General features: G+C 38.1%; 1 protein-coding gene across 14 annotated transcripts in view; it reads left to right on the top strand.

Moving 5' to 3' along the window:
• ARHGAP12 (Rho GTPase activating protein 12) overlaps positions 1–23998 on the top strand; it is a 136592-nt gene that overhangs the window by 60361 nt on the left and 52233 nt on the right. For 11 of the 14 annotated variants that reach the window (XM_045586136.1, XM_045586131.1, XM_045586152.1 and 8 more), the window contains 3 exons: positions 7688–7948; positions 18779–18919; positions 20403–20483. In XM_045586136.1, coding sequence (XP_045442092.1) covers positions 7688–7948; positions 18779–18919; positions 20403–20483 — 483 coding nt within the window. The remainder of the gene's footprint in view (positions 1–7687; positions 7949–18778; positions 18920–20402; positions 20484–23998) is intronic. The other 3 variants (XM_045586162.1, XM_045586149.1, XM_045586158.1) reach the window with 1 other exon arrangement.

The raw sequence follows: 23998 nt of genomic DNA, 5'->3' as shown, positions 1-23998 counted from the left end.
CAAGCACACACAGACCACACAGAGCCGGGCAAGTAAAAAAACTTTTTTTTAAAAGTATATGTGTAGGCTATATTTGGACCATAAGACGCAGGGACTTTTCCCCCCCACTTCTGGGGGAAAAAAAGTGCGTCCTATGGTCCGAAAAATACGGTAATAATATCAATTGCAATAATACTTACAATAATAACAACAGTAAAGTTACCATGCCAGACCTTATGCTAACCTGTATATCTGTATTTGAATTTTAATTAATTGCTTAACTTTGTTTTTATTAATTAATTTATTTTTAAAAATTATATTTTATTGATTTTTTTACAGAGAGGAAAGGAGAGGGATAGAGAGCTAGAAACATCGATGAGGGAGAATCATTGACCAGCTGCCTCCTGCACACCCCCTACCGGGGATGTGCCCGCAACCAGTGTACATGCCCTTGACTGGAATCGAACCCGGGACCTTTCAGTCCACAAGCTGATGCTCTATCCATTGACCCAAACTAGTCTTGGCTATTAATTTATTTTTAAAATCTTTATTGTTGAGAGTATTACAGATGTCCCTCTCCTCACACACATTGCTCTCCCCCCCCCCCCCCCACTTGGTTCCTACCTTGCCCCATGTCTTCACCACCCTATTGTCTGTGCTCATAGGTAATGCATATTTACACTAATAATAGACATATATGTAAATTGATTGTACCTCTGCAATGCCCACAGCCAATCAGGAGCAAGTATGCAAATCAACCTCACAAAGATGGCTGGCCTGTAGGAGTCGAGGAGGTATACAGGCACCGAGCCACTGGGGGCGTTCCCGCCTCTAGTCGCTTGGAGCCTATGCTCTGAGGTGCTGAGAGGCTGGGTGGTGGGCCTCCCCAGAACCCAGCCTGTGCACACGCTCACGCTGGTGCCAAGCAGCCAGTGTCCCGGGGACACCACTGGAGTGTCTAGTCCTGTCAGCAGGCCTGGAGGCGGCTGGAGTTATTACTTTTTGTTTATGCAGCCCCTGGACCAAAAGGGGAAGCCCAGAGTGTGGGGAGAACCAGGAATGCTGGGAATCATAGTTATGGTGGCTGACATGTTGTGGGTTCTCCTAGACCAGATAACCTTCTAGGAAGGTTGAGAACCACTGTCCTGTATATTAGAGCAAAGTGAGCTTGGAGCAAGTTACTATTGTGGGTGAGGGATGGAGGGAAAGCGAAGGTGAGAGACAAAGTAAAGTCACAGTGTTGAAAAATTAAAGGGAAGATATCCTGCAATTTCTAGGAAATCTCTACCAATGGAGCAAAGGAAAAAAACCCACCTATTATTTTGTGGGCATCAAACCAATCTGGGTTGGGGTCTCAGACAATTCACTCATAGGATTGCAAAGACAGACAGAAACTCCTGAATTGGAGAGGGCTCCCTTGAGGGCTCCCAGATTGGAGAGAGTGCAGGTCAGGCTGAGGGACCCACCTCCAACCCCTTTTTCTCTGAGTTGTCAGCCAGTTCTATTTCCATTCCTCTGATTCTATTTTATGCAATAGTTAATTCTGTTCATTAGATTTCTTATTCTTAAAGGGACGGTACACTTACTGAACTTAACAAGGTCCCGCTTCCTTGTTATTTTGATTTGTTGATAGATATGTATTGCCTTTTTATTATTCATATTTTTTTAAAATCTTTTTCATTTTCTTTTTCTTCTTAAAGAATACTCTGCAACATTTCAGATAATACTGGTTTGGTGGTGATGAACTCCTTCAGCTTTTTTTTTTTTTGTCTGAAACTCTTATCTGATCTTCAATTCTCAATGATAGGTTTGTTTAGGTAGAGTAATCTTCCTTGTAGGTTCTTACTATTCATCATTTTGAATATTTTTTGCTACTCCTTTCTGGCCTGCATAGTTTCTGTTCAGAAATCAGCTGACAGTTGTATGGACACTTCCTTGTAGGTAACTAAGAACTGTCTTTGTATTGCTGCTTTTAAGACTCTTTGTCTTTAGCCCTTGGCATTTTAATTGTGATGTGTCTTGGTGTGTTCCTCTTGTTTGAGACTTTCTGTGCTTTCTGGACTTGTAAGTCTATTTCTTTCACCAGGTAGGGGAAGTTTTTTGTCATTATTTTTTCGAATAGGTTTTCAGTATCTTGCTTCTTCCGGCACCCCCATAATGCAAAGGTTGGTGCACTTGACATTGTCTCAGAGGCTCCTTACACTACCTTCATATTTTTGGATTATATTTCTTTTTCTTCTTCTGAATTTTTTTCTTCCTCATATTTTAAATTGTTTATTTAAATTGTTGTATCCCTGTATATTATTCTTTATTTCAGTCATTGTATGCTTAATTTCTGACTGGTCCTCCCCCCTACACCCCCCCCCCCTTTTTTTTTTTTATTATCACTAATATCCTTGAAAATCTCACTAAGTCTCTTGAAGGCCTCATAGAGCTTCTTGAGTAACTTTATAGCCATGGTTTTGAACTCCTATATCCAGCAGTTTTCTTTCTTCCATTTCTTTGATTTGACATGTTTCTTTGTCTCTGCATTTGGGCTGCTTCCCTGTGTTTGTTTCTTTGTACTGGATAAAGCTACTATGTCTCCTGGAATTGGTAGAGTGGCCTGGTATAATAGGTGTCCTATAGGGTCCAGTGGCTCATCCTCCTTGGTCACCTGAGCTGGGTTCTCTAGGTGTGCCCCTGTGTGGTCTGTGTGCACTGTTCTGTTGTAGTTGAGCCTTGATTGCTGTTAGTATCACTGGGAAGAATTGACCTCTGGGCCAATTGACTGTGACGACTAGCTGCGACTTCAGTGGCTGTTCAGGAGATACCCCTATGGAGCAGGACTTGCTTCAGGTGGGCTTTGGTGCTCACTGAGTCTGCACCTTGCCACTTATGGATATGTAGAGTTGTAAATCTGATATGGTTTGACGCTGTACACTGGGTGCACGGTTTCTTGCTTCTCTAGGGATGTGCAAACTATAATATCTGGGGCCATCTGGTGGGAGCTATTGAGATATCTGCAGATTCCTTGTATTTGTATCAGGTTTGGAAGTTTCCAGGTGAGGCCCAGTGGTGAAGCAAGGCAGGCTGGTGCTAGTCCTGGGTTTTGGCCCTTTTATTGATAGATTTGGGGCTTTGTGACCCAACTGCAGCTTGTTTGAGAGATTTTGTCAAAGTGTGAAGCCTAAGCAAGGACAGGCTATTCATATGCAAAAGCTAATGCACACAGGTTGGATGGGGCTGTAAATTGGATGGGGTGGGGTCTCAGAGGCTCACCAGAAAGCAGCGAATAGAAATGGCTGCCAGTCAGCCCTGTCACTGGGGAGGTCCCAGCATAGAAACAATGACCCCTAAAAGCACCTCTGTATGGTAGAAAGCTGCCTCTGAATTCTTGCCCTGATACCAGATAATCTAGTTCCTTCTCATATGTGTCTGTACCCCATAGAGCCTTGCCCTGGCGCTAGAGCTCAGAGGAAGCGGGACCTTGTTAAGTTCAGTAAGTGTGGCAGCCCTTTAAGAGGAACAGCTGTGTCTCCAGCAGCATCTGTATCCCTGAGGCTTAATCCCTATTGTTTTTTACAGTTGTAGCTATAGGGACTTCTTCTTCTTCTTCTTTTTTTTTTGCCAATGCAAAAACTAAACCACATACATGTTATTTTCAAAACTTGAATGTCAAGAGCAAAACTCTGGCTATTAAATAATAACAACAATGCCAATGCAAAACAACAAAATGAGAAATCAGAACTATGGACATATTAATATTTTTAGCTACTAAATGAGTCTCTTTTGTTGCTGGTGTAGATTTACTCAGAGTCCTTGGACTTGCTGCACAAGACTTTGCAGAAGAATGGAAGCTAACAGATACTAGGTTGAGCAGGAACATGATTAAAGAAGTAGCTTCCACTTCAGAGTTTAATTTCTTCAGGTGACTCCATGTTGGCACCTCAGTCCCTTGTGTAGCCTTCAGTTTTATTCTCCTACTTTGCTGTCGTCTGGGCAATCTCAGTCCTTTTGAGTGAAGGGACACAGGAACTTCTCTGAGTCCATTCTGATGACGGACATAACACTCTGGTACCTGAATTGGCTGCATTGCTCCTTCTTTCCTTTCATTTTGAACCCAGGGTTCAACCCCACAACACTCCGGGCCTGACTGCTTTGGGCCCGGATGCTGCTCCGGGCCTGGCTGCTCAAGGCCTGGCTGCTTTGGGCCTGGCTTCTGCTCTGGGCCTGGCTGCTCTGGGCCTGGCTGCTGCTGCTCTGGGCCTGGCTGCTGCTGCTCCGGACTTGGCTGCTGCTGCTCCGGGCCTGGCTGCTCTGGGCCTGGATGCTGTTTCGGGCCTGGCTGCTCCGGGCCTGGCAACTCTGGGCCTGGCTGCTGTATAGGGACTTCTTTTCCCAGCTCTGGAACTCTGGGTTGGAGGTCTCTTATGCGGCTGGCACTCCTTGCTTTTCACTCATGGCCTCTGCAGAGACGACCTCCCTCCTGATTAAAAACATACAAAAAAAAAGCCCGGATTCAGGTCCAGCCCATTATGCACCTTCGCCCCTTTGCCCCTCTGTCCTTCCTACCAGTCTCAATATGTTTTCTTCTTTACTTCTATAGTTCTAGGACCTATCGATACATTCAGCCAACTTTCAGGCAGTTCTGCATGATGGTGGTTCTGTATTTTTAGTTGTAATTTTGATGTGGTTGTGGTTAGGTGGCCAGGACGGGCATTTACTTATGCCACTATCTTGGTTCTTCTCTGATTTTAATTTATAAAGTAACTTCTTAGTATTATTCAGGGTTCTGTTTTTCTCCTGCTCTAATTCGGTGCACTCTGTTCAGTTATTGGCTCCACCGATTTTTTTGCTGAGCTCCCAAACTGTATATCTAACAGTTTGAGCCATTTAGCCATGTACACCTGGATTTTCAAAAGGCATATGAATTTAATGCAGTCTAAATGGAACTCGTCTTTATTCCTCTCTTTTTATCTTATTTTTCATCTTGACATTATTTAATCTATAGTTAAAAACCCACATAACAAAAAATATGCTTCACATAAGGAATCTGTATTTTAATTTAATCTTCTAATTATTTCTAGAATCTGGCTCTGGGTCTCCATTTCTATTATTCTTGTCCTATTGCATCTTTGTTCATCTTGTTGCTATACTGTTGTACCAACCTCTTAACTGATCTCTGTCTCTAGTTGTGGCCCTTTAAAAGCTGTACTATTTCTAAATTTTAAATCAGAATGTACTTCCTGGTGTAAAGTCTTCACTAGTTCCCTAAATGTTACTGGAAAATGGTCATGTTTTTTTTACATGCCATAAAAACTCTTCATATTCTGTCATTTGCTTCTCCTTAGATATTTCTCTTGCTGCTCCTTTTGCCTACTCTGTGAGTCAGCATCATTCCTGACATCGTCCCCCACCCTCTCAAACTTTGTTCTTGCAGACTCCTGTATCCCCTGCTTTTACCTGGCTAACTCTTATGTCTAAGTCATAATTACTTGTTTCCAGGTCGCTTCCTTTTTGCTCTGATGATAACTTTAGCATTGTTTCTATTATGTGTTTAAATGATATTTTTGTTATACTTTATTTTCCTATATTATGAGGTCTTAAGGCACAATAATTTTTATTCATAGTTGTAATATTAGCACCTAGCTTAGTTGACACTCATGTTTTAGGTAGTTTCTATCTTAGGTGCTGGCACAACTGCCCATTCTTTTATTCAAACTGGAAATGTGGGCTTTTTCTTAGTTTCCTTACATGTAACCAATTCCAAGTCTTTAATTTTGCTTTTACTTGGGCATGTGTGTTTGCATTCTTTTGTTCACAGGTGTGTTTGTTCATTAATTTTTTCATTCATTCAATAAATTCCATTAAGTGCTACTGTGTGCTAGGTGTTATACTAACTGTATTATGTGCTAAACATTGCATTGAATTTGTAGCACTTACAGATTATTTGAGAAATACATGTTTAAAAGCTTGGATGGGGTGGAGACTCAGGGCAGAGCAGACAGCCTTGGCTTTCCATCATCCCTGCCCTATGAGGTCCTGGGTGTCAGTGTCCCTCAGTAATCACTGCAAGCACCTCTGAGAGAAAGCCACCCTAGAGTTTCACCCAGAAACTCACCCGTAACGAGTTCAGCGCAATTGGGAGCTTCCGTCTCCCTCCTCTTTAGAAAGCCAGCTGTACACTCAGCCGCCGGTGCAGTCAGCCACCCATCCTCTCCACACATGCGTGACTCTGTACCTCAGCCTTTTGCAGCTCCTCTGAGTCTCCTCAATGTGTTTTCCTCTTTACTTCTAGTTGTAGAATTTCCATTCAGCCAGCTTTCCTGTGGTTCTGGATGGTGTCCGTTTTGTCTTTTAGTTGTAGTTTTGGTATTGTTGTGCGAGGCAGCAGTTTAGGTGTTTACCTATGCTACCATCTTGGTTTCTCCCCAAAGGCAGTTTTGTCCCCAGGGGACATTTGGCAATCTATGAATAATTTTTAGTTGTCACAGTGGGGTGTCGGGGGGAAGCCACTATCATGTAGACGAGAGGTGGGGAACGTTAGCCTGTGGATCTTGTAAGGCCCTCAAAATCATTTAGTCTGGTTCTGCCAGGGTGCCAAGGTGTTAGGGGTGAGTTAATTAAATGTTTGACCAACTATGACAGGCTAATTTTTTTTTTATTGTCTAAAGTTTATATATGTCTCCTTTTTCCCCTATTGACCCCTGCCATTCCCACCCCAGGTAAGCCCCCATTGCCCCATTGGTTATGCTAATATGCAGGCATACAAGTCCTTTTGTTGCTCTCTAGTCCCCATCCCCCCCTTATCATTTGTCTTTGGACCTATTCTTGTTCATCAAATTATGTTGATCATTATATCCACATATGAGTGAGATCATGTGATATTTACCTTTCTCCAATTGGTTATTTTGCTTAACATAACGCTCTTCAGTTCCATCCATGCTGTTGCAAATGGGGCAGGCTAATTTTTAAGTTGGTAATTTTGTATGGCTCGTGAATGATGTTATAAATATCCAAATGGCCCTTGGCAGAAAAAATGTTCCCCATCCTTGATCTAGAGGCTAGAGGCCAGAGATGCTAGTAAACATTGTGCATTGCACACGATAGTCTTCCACAGCAAATAATGATCTGTCCCAAAATGCTAGTGGTACTGAGGTTGAGATACCCTCTCATAAAAGGGATGATTATACACAAATATGAATACACAATATAAAAAGGTGTTCTCGATGAATGCGTTTTTCCAGCTACTAGAATTCTAACAATCCAGTTTACAGTGTCTTTATGCAAAATATATAAAGAGTATTCTGCTTTTTTCTTTTTTAAAAAAATATGTATTTTATTGATTTTTTTCAGAAAGGAAGGGAGAGAGGATAGAGAGTTAGAAACATTGATGAGAGAGAAACATTGATCAGCTGCCTCCTGCACACCCCCTTCTGGGGATATGCCCTCAACCAAGATACATGCCCTTGACCAAAATCGAACCTGGGACCCCCCCAGTCCACAGCCCATGCTCTATCCACTGAGCTAAATTGGCCAGGGCTCTCTGGATCTTTAATTTCTTTCAAACTAGGGATATTGAAATTGTTACTTCTTGGAAAAGAAACTTCCTGTATAGGTTTTAAAATACATTTTAATATGTATCTTTATAAATCTCCTGTTTAATTTAATTTTAACTTATAAATGATACGGTAGTTTAAACATGAATACTTCAAATTTTTTACAGGCAACGACACCTCCAAATCAAGGACGTCCAGATTCTCCCGTCTATGCTAATCTACAAGAGCTGAAAATATCCCAGTCTACTCTCCCCCCGCTTCCCGGGAGCCCAGCAATTCAGATTAATGGAGAATGGGAAACTCATAAAGATACTTCAGGGCGTAGTTATTACTATAACAGAGGAACACAGGAAAGAACTTGGAAACCCCCTCGATGGACTCGGGATACAAGCATTAGCAAAGATGTCCAAAATCCAGGAGACCAAGAGGTATGAGTAATCACGGAGTTCACCAGTGAGTTACAAAACTTGCTTTTTTTTTTTTAATCATTCAGAGACAAAAGGAGTGAATAGGTTTGTGTCTTGGTATTAAAATGGTAGTATACTTGAAATCTCTAAAATACCAAATCTTCTTTGCAAGTTTTATTTTGTTAATGCTAGTTACTGTCTAATCTCTAACTAGTAGACAGTAGCTAACCTTGTAGTGTGTTTATTAGTTGCAGAATTAACTGGATTAAAATTGCCTAGTGCCAATGGTTTCCCTCTGCTCATGTGCTAGATGGTAGATAGTTCAATCACTGTTATTGCCCATGCAGTGACTTTTTTTTTTTTTTTTTTTAAGAAAAGAAAGGAAAAAATATGATATGGCTTAGTCAAATACACAAAAACAGATATTTAACTGATTAAAATGGATACTTTATTGGTTTGGTATGCTACCAGGATACTTCTCAGTTTCTGACAGTTAGAGGTACAAGATTACTTTTTAAAAAAAAAAAAATTTTATTGATTTTGTACAGAGAGGAAGGGAGAGATAGAGAGTTAGAAACATCTATGAAAGAGAGTCATCAATCAGCTGCCTCTTGCACACCTCCTACTGGGGATGTGCTCGCAACCAAGGTACATGCCCTTGACCGGAATCGAACCCGGGACCCTTTAGTCCCTGAACCGATGCTCTATCCATTGAGCCAAACAGGTTTTGGCCACGATTACTTTTTATAATCCAATGTGTCTGCTACAAATGAGCCATCCAGTAAGTCTGACAATTTATTTCAAAATTATTATTTTCTCTAACAGGTGTTTATACTATCTTCCCTCTGCACCCTTGATTTCACATTTCCACAATTCTTAAAGGGTGGTGCAGTGAATTGGCCAGCTGTATTTTGAGAAATACTTACCTCAGAAATTTGTAGAGATTCCTTGGGGCTGTCTAGATATGCAGGAAAAGCTTCAGTAGGATTGATAAAAGGGTGTTAAATCCTGCTGTTCAATAAACTGGGGTCCTGTACTTGCATAGGACACCCTACCCTTTCAAAAAGCAGATGGCTTGTACAATAAAAACAGAACTTTAGGAGCTGAAAAAAATCAGATAACACTTCTTGTATTTATCAGAATCTAGAAGCTTTTTGTAGTTAATAACCCCTCCTCTTGTCCTGTTTTTTAGTTGGTTATCAATAGCTCTGGTTTGGTGGTAAATTGTACTTTTATTGTTCAAGAATGAGAATAGAATAGTGAGAGAAATTGTTTCTGGTTATTGTAATAAAAAATGTTAGGAAAATTATTTGAATTGTAGAACTAGAAAAATTTGAAAATAAATTACCCTGTGTATGAACAATAAAGTAAAATCTTATAATTTGGGAGAATTGGGGAAAGGGCTAAATTATAGAATAATTTAAAGGAATTTTAAAGTACACACAGGAACTTTTAACAACATGTTTTTTAACTTTAAATTTCATGAAATAAAAGAGTGTTTTGTATATCCGAATCTCAGCTTACAAATTGTATAGAAATAGGTCTTTTCAAAGTGGCTGGGTCACATCTTCTAGTTTTTGGGAAAGGTTGTGCATGGGAGGCAAAATTGAGTGTTAAAATGTCTATATTCTGCTCTCATATTTAATTGCTAGTTTGCCTAAATATAGAATTCTGGTTGGAAATCATTCCCCCCCCCCCCCCCCCCCCCCCACACACACACACACATTTGCAAGGCATTTTGAACTTTATGGCAGGTGAAATCATCTGCTTATTGGGGAGTCCCTAATGTTAGAACCATTAGGTCTTTCCTTTTAGAGTTTCCATAAAAGTCTTAAAATCTTCTGTCTAGAAAGTCAGGGCTGCCAGGATCTTGGTAGTTATCATTCAGTTTGCATATAATCCTTTAGTCTTCCCTCTTTCTGTTGGTACCTATGTCCTAATTATGTAGTCTTCCAACTAAGAATTTTACTGTTTTTCTCTCTTGAGAGGGAATAAATACTTATACTTCTGCTGAGATAAGTAAGGAAGAGGTGCACTCCCAGCAGCCAGTTAGTACTCCTGCTTTCAGCCCCAGTTCCAGGAATACCATCAGTTCCTGAGCTATTTGAAGACTCTACTCCTACCAGTTTAGATTCTGCTTTCTTGTTCATCTGTGTCTCAACTTTCAGAGTTTTGTGACTGTTGACTCTTCACCATTTTTCCTCTTCTTGTGGGTTTAGGACTTTTAAAGGTATCTCACCATTTTTATTTTACTGGGGTTTGATACAGAGCAAGTGTTCCATCTTAAGAGACATTATTTTAGTTGTCACTCTAGAACAATAAAGTTCTCAACTAGGGATAGTTCTGCTCAGGGAGGGGTGGGAGGTGAGGGGTTAGACAGCATGGAGTCAATTTTGTTTGTTACAGGTGGGAGACTGCTACTGGCCTCTAGTGGTTGGAGACCAGAGATGCTGTTGAACAGCTTATGATACACAAGAAAACTGTCACAAAGAGTTATATCTGGTCTTAAATGTCAGTAGTGCTGCTTTTGCTTCTTGCTCCTTAAAGCCGTACAAGGACTATACATGTTGTTGTGCTATTGTCGCCTAATATTTTATTTTATTTTTGTCTTTATTCTTGTTGTTCATGATGACTCTTAAAATTAATCCTCATATTTACTACCACTTTTATCACATTTTTAATGCAAATTAGATTATCTGGATAACTTTTCTACCGTCTTAAGTACATACTTTTATTTTATTTTTGTCCTTTTTCAAATCTTTATTTTAAAGTTTCAAAATGACAAGCTAGCAATTCTTGCTGGCACAAATAACACTTGTGGGTTTGTTTGTTTTTTTAATACAAATCTTCAATTCCTCAGCTCCCTCTCAACTAGTCAAAACAATCCCCACCCCTCATCCTCCAATTATCTTCATTGCGAACAAGCCATCCACCTAAACAAAACGTACAAACCTACCTAAACTCTAAGGAGATTAATAACAAATTAACAGAACAAAATATAAGTACATTCTTATAATTACTTAGATGAGATAGTTTTTTGCTGTCCTTGCATGACTGGTTAAGGAAAAATGAACTATTCCCTAATTTTTAAGGAATCCAAATTTTGTCTCACATAAAATCAGAATAGAAAGGGGCAAGGGCTGCAGATGAGGAGTAAGAGAGAAGAAAGGAGAAAAGTATTTACAGAAAATTGGAGACAGGCAGGAGTGTCCACAAGAAAAGCTTCATTGTCACTTCTTGCCGGCCCTCTGGGCACTGGACTTGGCTTTGGGCTTCACCGGTTTGTGCCGTTGAAGCAACATTTTACTGATGACTTTTTGTTTTCCATTTGTCTTTCGTTCAGTTGATGTGGCACCCATTTTCTTCCTTTAAAATCTTTCCCATTGCTTGTAAGTGATTGGACATTGTTTGCTGAGCAACGTTTAATCTTTCTGCCAGTTGTTTTTGAGTTTGATATGCATCTTCATCCAGTAATACTTCTAATTATTGGTCTTCATACTTTTTCAGTTGACCTGGATGTTCTTTGTCTTTCACCTTGAAATCATCACTTTTAAAGTGTTTAAACCAGCATTCACAAGTATCTTGAGATGGAGCATGTTCACCATAAACTTCCCGAAGTATATGATAACTTTCAGCAGCACTTTTCTTCAAAATAATGAATTAAAATTTCCCACAAATGCTCTTTTTTTGGCACAAAATTCGAGACTTTTAAGTCTAAAAATATCTATGATGTTAACACCTTCAGCAAATTTGAGATATGAAGTTTTGAAGCTTGTTGTCAACACAAGAAAATAGCATACAATAGTATCAACATGTGTAACTCCATCTATTGGAAAAAATCTGCATTATTAACAGGTACACTTAATATTTGTTTGGTGAAGCTTCCCCTCTTATTAATTTGAAAAGTTTGAAACCTACAATAAACTAGAAAGAACAATACAATGATAATTCATATACCAGAGTATTAAGTATTTCTCTCTTTACCGTGTCCAGTGTGGCTTGAGTGCACAGAGTCCTGTGTAGAGGTGGTGGGGGATTGAGAAAATGAAAGAGACAGATGCAGAAACAGTAGGGAAAGCTGGGATGGGTTGGGACAGCTGTCTTCTGATGGAGAGACAGTGACCCAGAGCCGGTGCAGCACTTTCATTATATACAGTATAATTTCAGGAAGTTTATTAGAGTTTAAAACAAAGGAAATTATGTGAAATCATGATTAAAGAACAAGTTGTAATTTTTCATTCTTTGTGGCTTCTTTGTAATCGTTATTCCTGGCTAAGCCCAGATAATTGTGTCCGTTCCTTGCACCTGGCTGCACTTAGATACTGAAACCCACTCCCTGGCACCTGAGCAGAGGATGTACCTTCCTTTGGCATGGGACATCTCTAGGACGTGGCTCTGAACGCCACTGGATTCAGCTGACAATAATTAAAGAAATGCTCACTGTGCCTTCCCAGCTGCTCTCTACGCCAGAGATTTCATATAAAGTTACCAACAGTTAATATTTTGTCACATTTGTTTTATTTCTCTCTTCTTCTCTCCAACCTCCAGTAACTTTTTTCTGGACCATTTGGAACAGACAGCATAATTATTCTCTTAACTACAATATATGGACATTTTCTAGCAAAACCATTTTTTGGGGTAAAAATAGATTTATCATAGAAAAAAGTTAATGCTGATATATTATTTAGTATACAGTTAATACTCCATGTTGTTCACTTGTCCAATAATATTTTATGTAGTTTTTTCCCCCTACAATGAAGGGTCTGTTATTTATTTGTTATTATCCAGTGAAGGGTCTATTGTTTGTTATCATTTTTTAGTCTCATAATTTATTTTTGATAATTTCAGTAAATAGTATATATGCACCATATGATCTTTATCCAATCCTCCATTGAAGGACACTTTGGATGTCTCAACATCTTGGCTACCACGAACAATGCTGGGATGAATTCAGGGGTGCAAATAAATGTTTTCAAATTTTTTTGGTAGATACTCAAAAGAGGGATTGCTGGGTTATATGGTAAGTTCATTCTTAAGTTTTTTACGAATTGCCAAACTGTTTTTCATAGTAGCTGTACCAGTTTACATTCCCACCAGCAGTGAATGAGGGTTCCTTTTTCTTCACAACCTCTCCAACACTTGTTATTATTGCCAAAATTTCTGTTTGGGTCCGAGTTCATTGTCTCGCAAAACTGAAGAATAAATTCACAAAGAGATGAGCAAAAGTAAAGTTTTTATTTAGTTTTTAAAAAAAATATATTTTATTGATTTTGTACAGAGAGGAAGGGAGAGAGATAGCGAGTTAGAAACATGCCCTTGACCGGAATTGAACCCGGGACCCTTCAGTCCCCAAGCTGACGCTCTATCCATTGAGCCAAACCGGTTTCGGCTTTATTTAGTTTTTTAAGAATTTAATTACGGAGGAAGGGAGGAGAGGGAAAAATCTGCCTCTGACACTCCCTTCCTTTGTAATTAAATTCAAAAAATGAGAGAGAATCATTGATTGGTTGCTTTCTGCACACCTCACCCTGGGGATCAAGCCTGCAACCTGGGCATGTGCCCTGACTAGGAATTGAACCATGACCTCCTGGTTCATAGGTCAATGCTCAATCATGACCCTTGTGGGCAGGGCTGAAAGTAAAGTTTTGTTACAGAAAAACTCCTTGCTGCAGGAGAGAGGGGACCAAGCAGGTTGCCACCGAAGCTTCTTTGTCTAGAGCAGCGGTTCTCAACCTTTCTAATGCCTTGGCCCTTTAATACAGTTGCTCATGCTCCCAAAGGCTGGTCCAGTCACTCCTTTACATTCCTCTTCCCCATATCTCATCCCTAATTGCTACTCATTTCTAACTCTTCATTATTACCTGTTTTGTTAATAGCCATTCAAACAGGTATGAGGTGATGAATTGTAGTTTTGATTTGCATTTCCTTAATAGCTGTAAAATTGAACATCTTTTCATATGTTGGCCACACATGTCTTTTTGGGGAGACGTGTCTGTTCACATCCTCTGCCCATTTTTTAAATTGGATTGTTTGGTGTTGAATTGTTTGAGTTGAGTTCTTTATATAGTTTGGATATTAACCCCTTGTTGGAGCTGTTGTGTGCAAATATCATCTCCCATTTGGTTGGTTGCCTTTTTGTTAGGTTGTCAGCTGTTTTTGCTGTGCAAATGCTTTTTAGTATTTTATAGTCTGATTCATTTCTTTTTACTTTTACTTCCCTTGCCTTTGGGATCAGATTCATAAAATGTTTTCTATGACCACAGTCCATAATAAAACATAGCACTTAGATTTTCTCCTATGTAATTTATTGTTTCAGATCTATGTCTTTGATTCATTTTGAATTAAATTACGTACATGGGTCAAACTGTAATCTAGTTTCATTTTTTTTGCATGTGGCTTGCTAGTTTTCCTAGCATCATTTATTGAAGAGGCTTCCTCTTCACCCCCCCTTTCCATTGTGTGTTTTTGGCTCTTTGTCAAAAATTATTTGCCTATATTCCTGTGTTTTATTGCTGGGCACTTAATTTTGTTCCATTGCTCTGTATAGTCTTCTTTTCACCAATACCATTCTGTTTTGATTATCGTAGCTCTGTATTACAGTTTTGAAGTCAGGTAGTATGATACCTCTGGCTTTGTTCTTTTTTCTCAGTTTTGCTATTCAGGTTCTTTTGTGGTGCTATACAAACCTAATAATTTTAAAATTCTGTATCTTTAAAAAAATGACATTAGGATTTTGATGGGGATTAAACCTGTATATTGCTTTGAGTAATATTATCCTTTTAATGGTGTTGATTCTTCCAGACCTGAACATGGAGTATCTTTCTATTTTATTGAGTCTTTTCTATCTCTCTCTTTTTAAAAAAAAGTATATATATTTTTATTGTTGATAGTATTACATTTATTTCTTTTATAATGCTTTGTAGGTCCTTCACATCCTTCTTTAAGTCTATTCCTAGATATTGTCCCCCGCCCCTCCCATTTCTTTTTCTAAATTTTCATTCTCAGTATATAGGAAAGTAGTGGATTTTTGTGCTTTGATTTTGTGACCTGCAACTTTACTGTATTTATTGTTTCTAATAGTTTTTGGTGGAGTCTTGAGGGTTTTCTAAATACAGAATTATGTTATCTGCACAAAGTGACACTTAGATGTGTCTCCTGAAGGTAGTATATGGTTAGGTTTTGTTTTTTGATCTATTCTGCTACTCTCTGCCTCTTTATTGGTGAATTTAGTCCTTTTACATTTAGCATAATTATTGATGTATGAGGATTTTTCTGTAGCCATTTTATCTTTTGTTTTCTGGTAACTCTGTACCTCCATTGGCTGTTCTTCTTTGTATTTCTATCTGTTTTTGTTTGGTGATATTCCATACTTTTTTACTTTGTTTCCTCTTTTTTTAAGCTATGTGTCTCTGTTTTGGATTTTTTATGTGTGGTTACTATTAGGTTTATGAAAAAGAAAGTTTCATTATGTAGTAGCTCTTTTTCTTTTGAATGCATCTGATGTCCATTCTCCTTTGCAAAGTCAGACCTTCACTTCTTCCCTTTTATTGTCACTGTTTTTGTTGTCACAGATTGTTTCTACTTATGCTGTAAAATTTTTTAATGAAAATATTTTTTTAATTGATTTCAGAAATGAGAGATAGAAATATCAACAATGAGAGAGAATCATTGATTGGCTGCCTCCTGCACACCCCCTCCTGGGGATTGAGCTTCAACTGAGGCATGTGCCCCAACCAGTAATTGTGCACTGATCAAGAATTCAACCCTGACCTTCTGGTTCATAGGTCAACAGTAAACCACTGAGCCACACCAGGCAGGCTGTGCTGTAAGTTTGTTGGTGAACTTACTCATAGTGATCTTTTGTTCTTGGTTTCAGGTAGAATAACCCCCTTGAGTATTTCCTGCAATAGAGGTCTTCTGATGAATTCCCTCTGTTTCTGTATGTCTAGAAAAGTCTTTATTTCTCCTTCATATTTAAAGGATAACTTTACTGCATATATTATTCTTGGCTGGTAATTTCTCTCTTTCAGTAGTTTGAATATTTGGTTCTACTTCTCTTCTGGCTTGTAGAGTTTCTGCTGAGAAGTCTGATGATAATGTAATGGGCTTTCCTTTATAGGTTACTTACCCCTCCTCCTAACCTCTTGGCTGTCTTGAAAATTCTTTCTTTGTTAAAAAAAATTAATTTTTGACAGTTTTAATACAATGTACCTTGGAGAAGGCCTCTTTGGATTGAAATAACGATGTTTTATTGCTTCTTGGATTCAAGGATCTGGCTCCTTCAATAGGTTTGGGAAGTTCTTATTAACTATTTGTTTGAATAGGCTCTCTGTTTCTTTCTTCCTCTTTTTTATGGCTTGCCTATTGTCCTTATACTAGAGGCCCAATGCAGGAAAATCATGCAAGAGTAGGCCTTCCTTCCCCTGGCTGCTGGCACTGGCTTTCCTTTGGCACTTGGGATCCAGGCTTCCCTTTCAGCCTCGGCTTCATCCAGAAGGTCTTCTAGAAGGACGTCAGTCTAATTAGCATATTAATGCTTTTATTATTATAGACGAGAGGCTCAGTGCAGGAAAATTTGTGCACTCAGGGGAGGGGATGCCTCAGCCTGGCCTGTGTCCTCTCAGTCTGGGAGCCCTCACGGGATGTCCTCTGACCAGGCAGGCCGATCAGGGGATGGTGCTGCCCCCATCACCTCGCTGCTGCTGCTGCTGCTGCTACCGGCCTCCCTTTGTGGGAGGTGACCTGATGGCTGATCACGGGACAGTACCGGCCGGCGCAGCTTGGCCACCCTCCTCCCCAATTGCCTCTCTGCCACTGCTGGTCGCTGCCACTCCCCACTCCCATTGCTGTCCCCTCCTTCTGCTCGCTGGCACATGCCTTAGTTGGCCTGGTGCCACCTGCTCACCGGCCCCTCCCCCTCATCCCCACTGACTGGTCATTCAGCTATTTTGTCAATTTGCATATTATGCTTTTATTTTATAGGATTATATAGGATTATATAGGATTGCTTTTTCTGATGGAGTCAGATAGTTTTTGTAGAGTTCTTACATATCTTTTTATGCTTAAATCTGTTTCTTCTTTCCTCTGTATCATTTCTAAATTTCTATCTTTGAGACCATTAATTCTTTTCTCTATCTGCTTTGCTCTATTTCATATGCTTGCTAGTTCATTCTTGATCTCTTACTGAGTTCTTCATCTCCAGAATTTGTTTGGTTGGTTCTTTTCTAAAGTCTCAGTCTTTTCAGTATAGTATTAATTTTCTTTGCTTGTTTTCTGAGTTCATTAAATTGCCTGTCTGTATTTTCTCACATCTTGTATTTTTATAACTGTAATCTTGAATTTGCTCTCATTTATATCACATTTTTATGTCTTTAAGTTTGTTTTCTGGAGATTTTTCATTCTTTTTCTCAACTGCCTTGCTACCTTGCTTATTCGTGGTATTTGATAGATTTTTTTTTTTTTTTTCTGTCTAGGCATCTATGTATATGAGTAGCATTTCTCTAGCAGATTAATGTGAAGGGATCTTTTTCTTATTTTCCAATAGATGGTGCTAAGTCACAAGTTTTTTTTTCCTCCCCAGTCCTCACCTGAGGATATTTTTCCATTGATTTTTTTTAGAGTGGTAGAAGAGGGAGGGAGAGACAGAGAATGTGAGAGAAGCACATCAATTGGTTGCCTCCTGTATGCACCTCAGCCAGAGCTGGGGAGGAGCCTGCAACCAATTGTTGTTGAGATCTATCATCTATCTATCTATCTATCTATCTATCTATCTATCTATCTATCTATCTATCTATCTATGAGATCCAGTGTTGTCCTCTGTAGCCAGACACTTTCCTCCAGGTAGCTGTGATGTGTGGTGGTGGGGTGGGCTGCGGAGCTGTCCAGCTTCTTTGTTGTTTTGCCTAATAATGGTGACCTTAATCTCCATGGGTCACCCCTGTGCCTGACCTCCAGATTGATTAGAGTGCACCCTTTGTTCCGGGGGAAAAAGTGATTCTGTAGTACTAGTTCCCATGTTTGCAGATATTGTGCCCCACAACCCAACACCAAGGGTGAAGGGAGGTTGGCTCTGGGAGGCTATGGACTTTGTAGCTTTGTTTCTCTCCTGTAATGCCCACCGCCTAACAACTGTACCGGAGCCCAGTGCTGTGTCCTTGTCCAGGCCTCTGCTCAGCTGAAGCTCATACTATTTGCTTCTGTAGGAATGCCCACCAAATCTTTCTGCCCTTCCTGGCTGAAGGGATTGTCAACCAGAACCAGATTCTTCCCTTCTTCAGACTGAGCCCGGCCCTGAGCTCTCTGATTCAGAGCTGTGTGTGTGGTTCATCTCGGGTCTCTTGCCTTCTTGCTTCTCTCTTTTGCTTTCACTTGCCCTTTTAGATGTCTCAATGAGTGGATCTCTCAGGCATGCTTGTGTGTTGAGCAGGAACTCCTTTTTTGAGTTATAATTATTGAAATTGTTGAAACTTTAAGGGAGAGACCAAGGGAATCTGCCCTTTGACGTCCTAAATTAAGTTTGGGTGGAATAGTCACTGGAGAGGGGTGATGGGGCTCAGATACTGAGGATATTTTGCTTTTCCATCGAAGTCCTTGTTTGCTGATGAGTGAAAGCTTCTGTTTTCAATTTTATTGTGAACTTTTCTAGATTTGTATTAATGTTACAGAATAACTATTATTAATTTCACCTCAGCACTTAAAGTGTACCATTTAAAAGGGTGAACAATTTGTTTTAAAAATTAATTTTTCAAATATATTCAGGATGTCTTAGTACTGAAAGTCAAATAGATTTTCAACTGCTGCATACTTATATTTTTCAAGAAGAAAATTCCTTATGTTTCTGACTATTTATAGCTTCTTTCATCAGAAGAAAACTGCCACAACATTTGTTACAGCCAGTCAGATAGTCAGTGTGGTTCTCCTCCAAGGGGTTGGTCAGAAGAGTTGGATGAACGTGGGCATACCTTATATACCAGTGACTATACTAATGAAAAGGTACATTCTTTTTTGTCGTCTAGTTTCTTGGTTGAATCCTCTCATAAAGTCATTGTGTACTGAAAGTTTAGTAGTACTTAACTCATGCAAATATTCTTCATTGTAATTCTGTAGTTACGTAAGTTGACAACATGAAAACTCAATATATCTACTGACTCAGCTTTTAAACTGCTTACAATTACATTGATTATTTTTATGGTGTCAAAACCCACTTAGAACAGACCTTTTTAAAAATAGGCCTGTTAAGTATCGTTCTGTTTAGACTTCTTCAATTAAAAATACTTCTTTGTATAGTTGTCCCTTGGTATCCTTGTGGGATTGGTCCAGAACCCTCTTCTTCCCCACAGATACCATACTCTGAGGATGCTCAAATCCTCATGTTATATAAAATGGCATAGTATTTGCAGATAACCTATATTTGTACATGGGCTAAAGCAGGACCTGCCTACACATCACTTCATTCATGTGCATTCAGTGTAGTGCTTGGCACATTGGCAAATCCAAATTTTGCTCCTTGGAACTTTCTGGGAATTGGGGATGGGGCTTTATTTTCCATCTGCAGTTGGTTAAATCTGTAGATGGGAAACCTGCAGATTCAAAGGGCTATTTTTCATGGAGAATAGATTTTGGGAATAGTTTTCTTAGCATGTTATTATGATATACTACCTCACTTCCTACACTCACTTTTCTTTATAACCAAGTTATGTAAAACAAAATCCATGAATCTAGTATTTTATGAATAATTAACTAGTTTGGGGGAATGCATATTGAAATTTTATGTGTATATTACATCTCTCATCATCAGAGAAGGTAACTGTTTAGTTGGGCTGGTTTAGAGAACATGCCTTTAGGAATGAATGAAGGGAGGCTTTTATCCTCATTTCTGCCTTAATTATTTGACACTAGAATATAAGGAAATAGTAGTATTTATATATATCACTATCAAGATTATATATTTGTATTAGCAATATAGTCTTCCCCCCCATAGTCTCTGTGTTATAGTGTATGAAATATATTTCTATTATTATTTAGTCATAGTAAGATTTGTTGCCTACATGAAGTTTGGCATAAATTTTTTAGTAGTGTTATACTTAAAGATTGAAGAAAAAACATATCTTTTTTATTGATTTCTCAATCCTGTTTTTTAGGGTGGTGTGGTCCTGTGTTCAGTGCATATGTGTGTGTGTGTGTATGTATGTATGTATGTATGTTATATATTTCTCATGTTGTTTAGAGGTACTTGAACCCCTAGCTTTACTTTGGAGGAAAGAGAGAGAAAATAAACTTAATTCAATATTGAGTTTATGTAATCTTACCAAACTTAAAATGTAACTATTAGCATAAGATTGTTAACATTTTTAAAAAAAGTTTTCTAAAGCAAGTAGAATACAATACATAGGAATAATAACTAATATCTCTGTTTGTATAAGCTTAAACTCACTTTTATTTAAATTAAAAAATAACACCTGTTCTGTTTTTATAGTGGCTCAAGCATGTTGATGATCAAGGTAGACAATATTACTACAGTGCCGATGGATCTAGGTCGGAATGGGAATTGCCAAAGGTAATAAACCTTAATATTGACTTTCTATTTGAAAATAGTAGATGAAATAATATGAAAATGGTTTATTATTCTGGATTGTTTTCTATATTTTAGTTGTAATTCCAGCTTGGTGCTGGGATAGGGTCAGTGTAGCTTCCAGTTTAATCCACCATTATTTTAGAAACAACTATCAAAAGATCCTACAGTGACCATTTGAATTCCCCAAAGAACCATCCAAAAAATGGAACTAGACTACTTCTTACACTACACACAAGAATAAGTTCACAATGGATTATGGTAAATACTTAAATGTTAGTCGCAGAACTGTAAATATTCTAGAAGAAAATACCGGCACTAAAATATCTGACATCTCATGTACCAATAATTTTTCTGACATATATTATTTGGCAAGGGAAATAAAAGAGAAAATAAACAAAAGAGACTACGTTAAACTAAAGAGTTTTTGCACAGCAAAGGAAAATATCAGCCAAATGAAAAGACAACCCACTGAATGGGAGAATGTTATCACCAATGATACATCTGATAAAGGGTTAACCTCTAAAATATATAAATAATTGGTAAAACTCAACACCAAAAAAACAAACAATCCAATTTTAAAAATGGGCAAAAGACTTGAATAGACACTTCTCCGAAGAGAACATACAGATAGATGGCCAATAGACATGTGAAAAGATGCACAACATCACTAATCATTAGAGAAATGCTAATTAAAACCACTGAGAGATATCACCTCACACCTGTCTGAATGGCTGTTAACAATTAATCAGTAAATAATAGTTCTTGGTGAGGATGTGGAGAAAAGGGACCCTCATGTACTGCTGGTGGGCATGCAGATTGGTGTAGCTACTGTGGGTAGCAGTATGCAGTTACCTCTAAAAGTTAAAAATGGGGCTGCCTTATGACTCGGTGTGTCTGCTTCTAAGAATTTATCTGAATAAACTTGAAACACCAATTTGAAAGAATATACATAGCCTTATGTTAATTGCAGCATTATTTATAATAGTCAAGATTTGGAAGCAGGCCCAGTGTCCTTCAATAGATGAGTGTATACAGTGTGTGATACATTTATTCAATGGAATACTATGCCGTAAAAAGGAAGAAAATTTTAACCTTTGGAACAGAATGGATGGATCTGGAAAAGTGAAATAAGCCAGTCATAGAGAGACAAATATCACATGATTGCTCTCGTGTTGGAATTTAATGAAGAAAGTGAACTACCACATAAAATACAGACAGACTCATAGACAGAGACCACAACTTTTGTGATTTGGGGGTGCTGATAGGGGTAGAGTGCTTGAACAAAAAATAAAAATAAAACAGAACTTATGGACATCGACCATAGTGTGGTGATTGTGGGCAGGGAAGTGGAAAAGGGCATAGAGGGGATAAGTGATGATGGGAAAAAATGTAAATAAAATTATGAAATATAATTCAGTAAAACATTTGTGGGTTTAAAAAATAATCTTTAATTTGTACTTTTGGATTTTATTCTGACAAAGATCAAACTGTATTACTGTTTGAACACTGAAATTGTGCCAAGCTCTCAGATCCCTGCAATATTATATTAAGAACATACGCAGAGCAGTTAAGTGATACACTAGCAACAGTTTGGGCTTTTTTGTTTTTTAAGTTTTCAAAAAATTGAATAATTTTCAAAAATTTATTTTCCAAATTTAATCAGAATACAATAAAACTTTGAAGTGAGAAATTAATATTCTAAGCTTAATATGGCTGTTCCACATTCTTAGAAGAATAGACATATGCATAATAATTTGTTTTTCAAATGTGCCAAGAAGTTGAAGACTGTGTTAGCTGTTACTTTTTAAAATTGTAAATAAAAATAATTTAATCATATTTAGTGATTAAATTGGAAAGAAAAAAATCTATGGATACTGATGGCTAAAATATATAATATCCTATGTGCTGGGATAGGAATGTATTTTGGGGCTATAACTGTTCAGTATTGAAAACTATGCAACAGTGGTTGGTTCTGTTAGGCTTATAATATATGAGATCGGATTTTGACCTAAAAAAAATTAGAAGAAAAATTCGATGAAATTGTGTTTCACTGAAAATTATCAAATATAGAAGTCTAATATTTCATTAATATAGTATTAATTAAATATTTTAAACATACAATGTTAATTTTTTTGCTTCTCTTGACAGATTTGAATTGTAGCTCTTATTAGTCTGATTCTCTGGTTAATGACATCAAACTAAAACTTTCTTGAGTGATTTTTTTTTTTTTTTTCCTATGTCAGGGTCCACTGAAAGGAGAGGCTCCCAGAATGACTTTAGATAAGGGTTAATTTGAAACCTTTACTTAACTGGTAGCTAAATATTTGTTGGATTTCCTACTAACATCTATGCTTTCCTTAGTCAGAAGATATATAGGCTCAATATTAGGAAACCAACTTACTTCTGAAGATGCCTGAGTGAAAGAAAGAAGGGAGGACGGGAATCCTTTTTTCTGCCAAGGGCCATTTGAATATTTATAACATCATTCCTGGGCCATACAAAATTATCAACTTAAAAATTAACCTGCTATATTTGGTGAAATATTTAACTCACCCCTAATGCCTTGGCAGGGCCAGACCAAAAGATTTTAAGGTGGATATTCCCCACCCCTGTTCTAAAGGGTAGTTAGTTCTACAACAATAGAAATGAAAGGTTATTATGACCAGTGTTGTGTTACTAGTTTTGTGATATTATCTTATTTTCTGCCATTTGCCACTTAAGATAAAGTGTCAGAAGGTCTTGGCAGTTTCTTGAACTTCCAATTAAATCTGATATGGAGAGAAGGCTTGAGTTGGGTACAGTAGGGATCAATCTATAATAATAAAAGTGTAATATACTAATTAGACCAGATGTCCTCTAATTATGACACTTCATTTTTGTCTACACTAGATTTTATGTTTCATTTATGCTTTTTATTGGCTTTTACTAACATACTGTTGCCTAGTAAAACAATTAACACATTTAAAATTGTGATTATTACCCAGTTTCATGTTACATTATTTTTGTTGCTGCATAGAAAGGATTTTTAAACAGTTGTAATTATAAAAGTCAAAAACTAGAGGAGGTAGCAATTAAATTCATATACAGTATAAGCTTTCATACAACTACGTATTCATTTCCATTATTGCTGATAATGATTGAAGGAAAAATATAGCCTTGTTTAATAATTAGTGGTGAGAGAGAATCATTGATTGGCTGCCTCCTGCATGCCCACACTGAGCCCACAACCTAGGCATGTGCCCTGACCTGGAACTTAACCATGATCTCCTGGTTCACAGATCAATGCTCAGCCACTGAGCCACACTGGCCAGGTTGGCACAGAATTTTTTGGTAGTCTTTGAACTTCTTTATTTAGAAATGACCCCATTTGTGAATTATGATAAATGAATTAAAAACAAACACCCATGCGTGATTGCCTGGCTTTGGCAAATTTTAATGTGAAAAATTAAGTAAGAGCTTTGGGAGACAGTTTTAGAGGGGTCTGTAGAGACTCATTT

This window comes from Pipistrellus kuhlii, unplaced genomic scaffold (assembly GCF_014108245.1).
Source record: "Pipistrellus kuhlii isolate mPipKuh1 unplaced genomic scaffold, mPipKuh1.p scaffold_m20_p_1, whole genome shotgun sequence".
Classification (NCBI taxonomy): domain Eukaryota; kingdom Metazoa; phylum Chordata; class Mammalia; order Chiroptera; family Vespertilionidae; genus Pipistrellus; species Pipistrellus kuhlii.
Note: the sequence above shows the minus strand (reverse complement) of the source record. Positions and strands in the feature narration are given on the sequence as shown.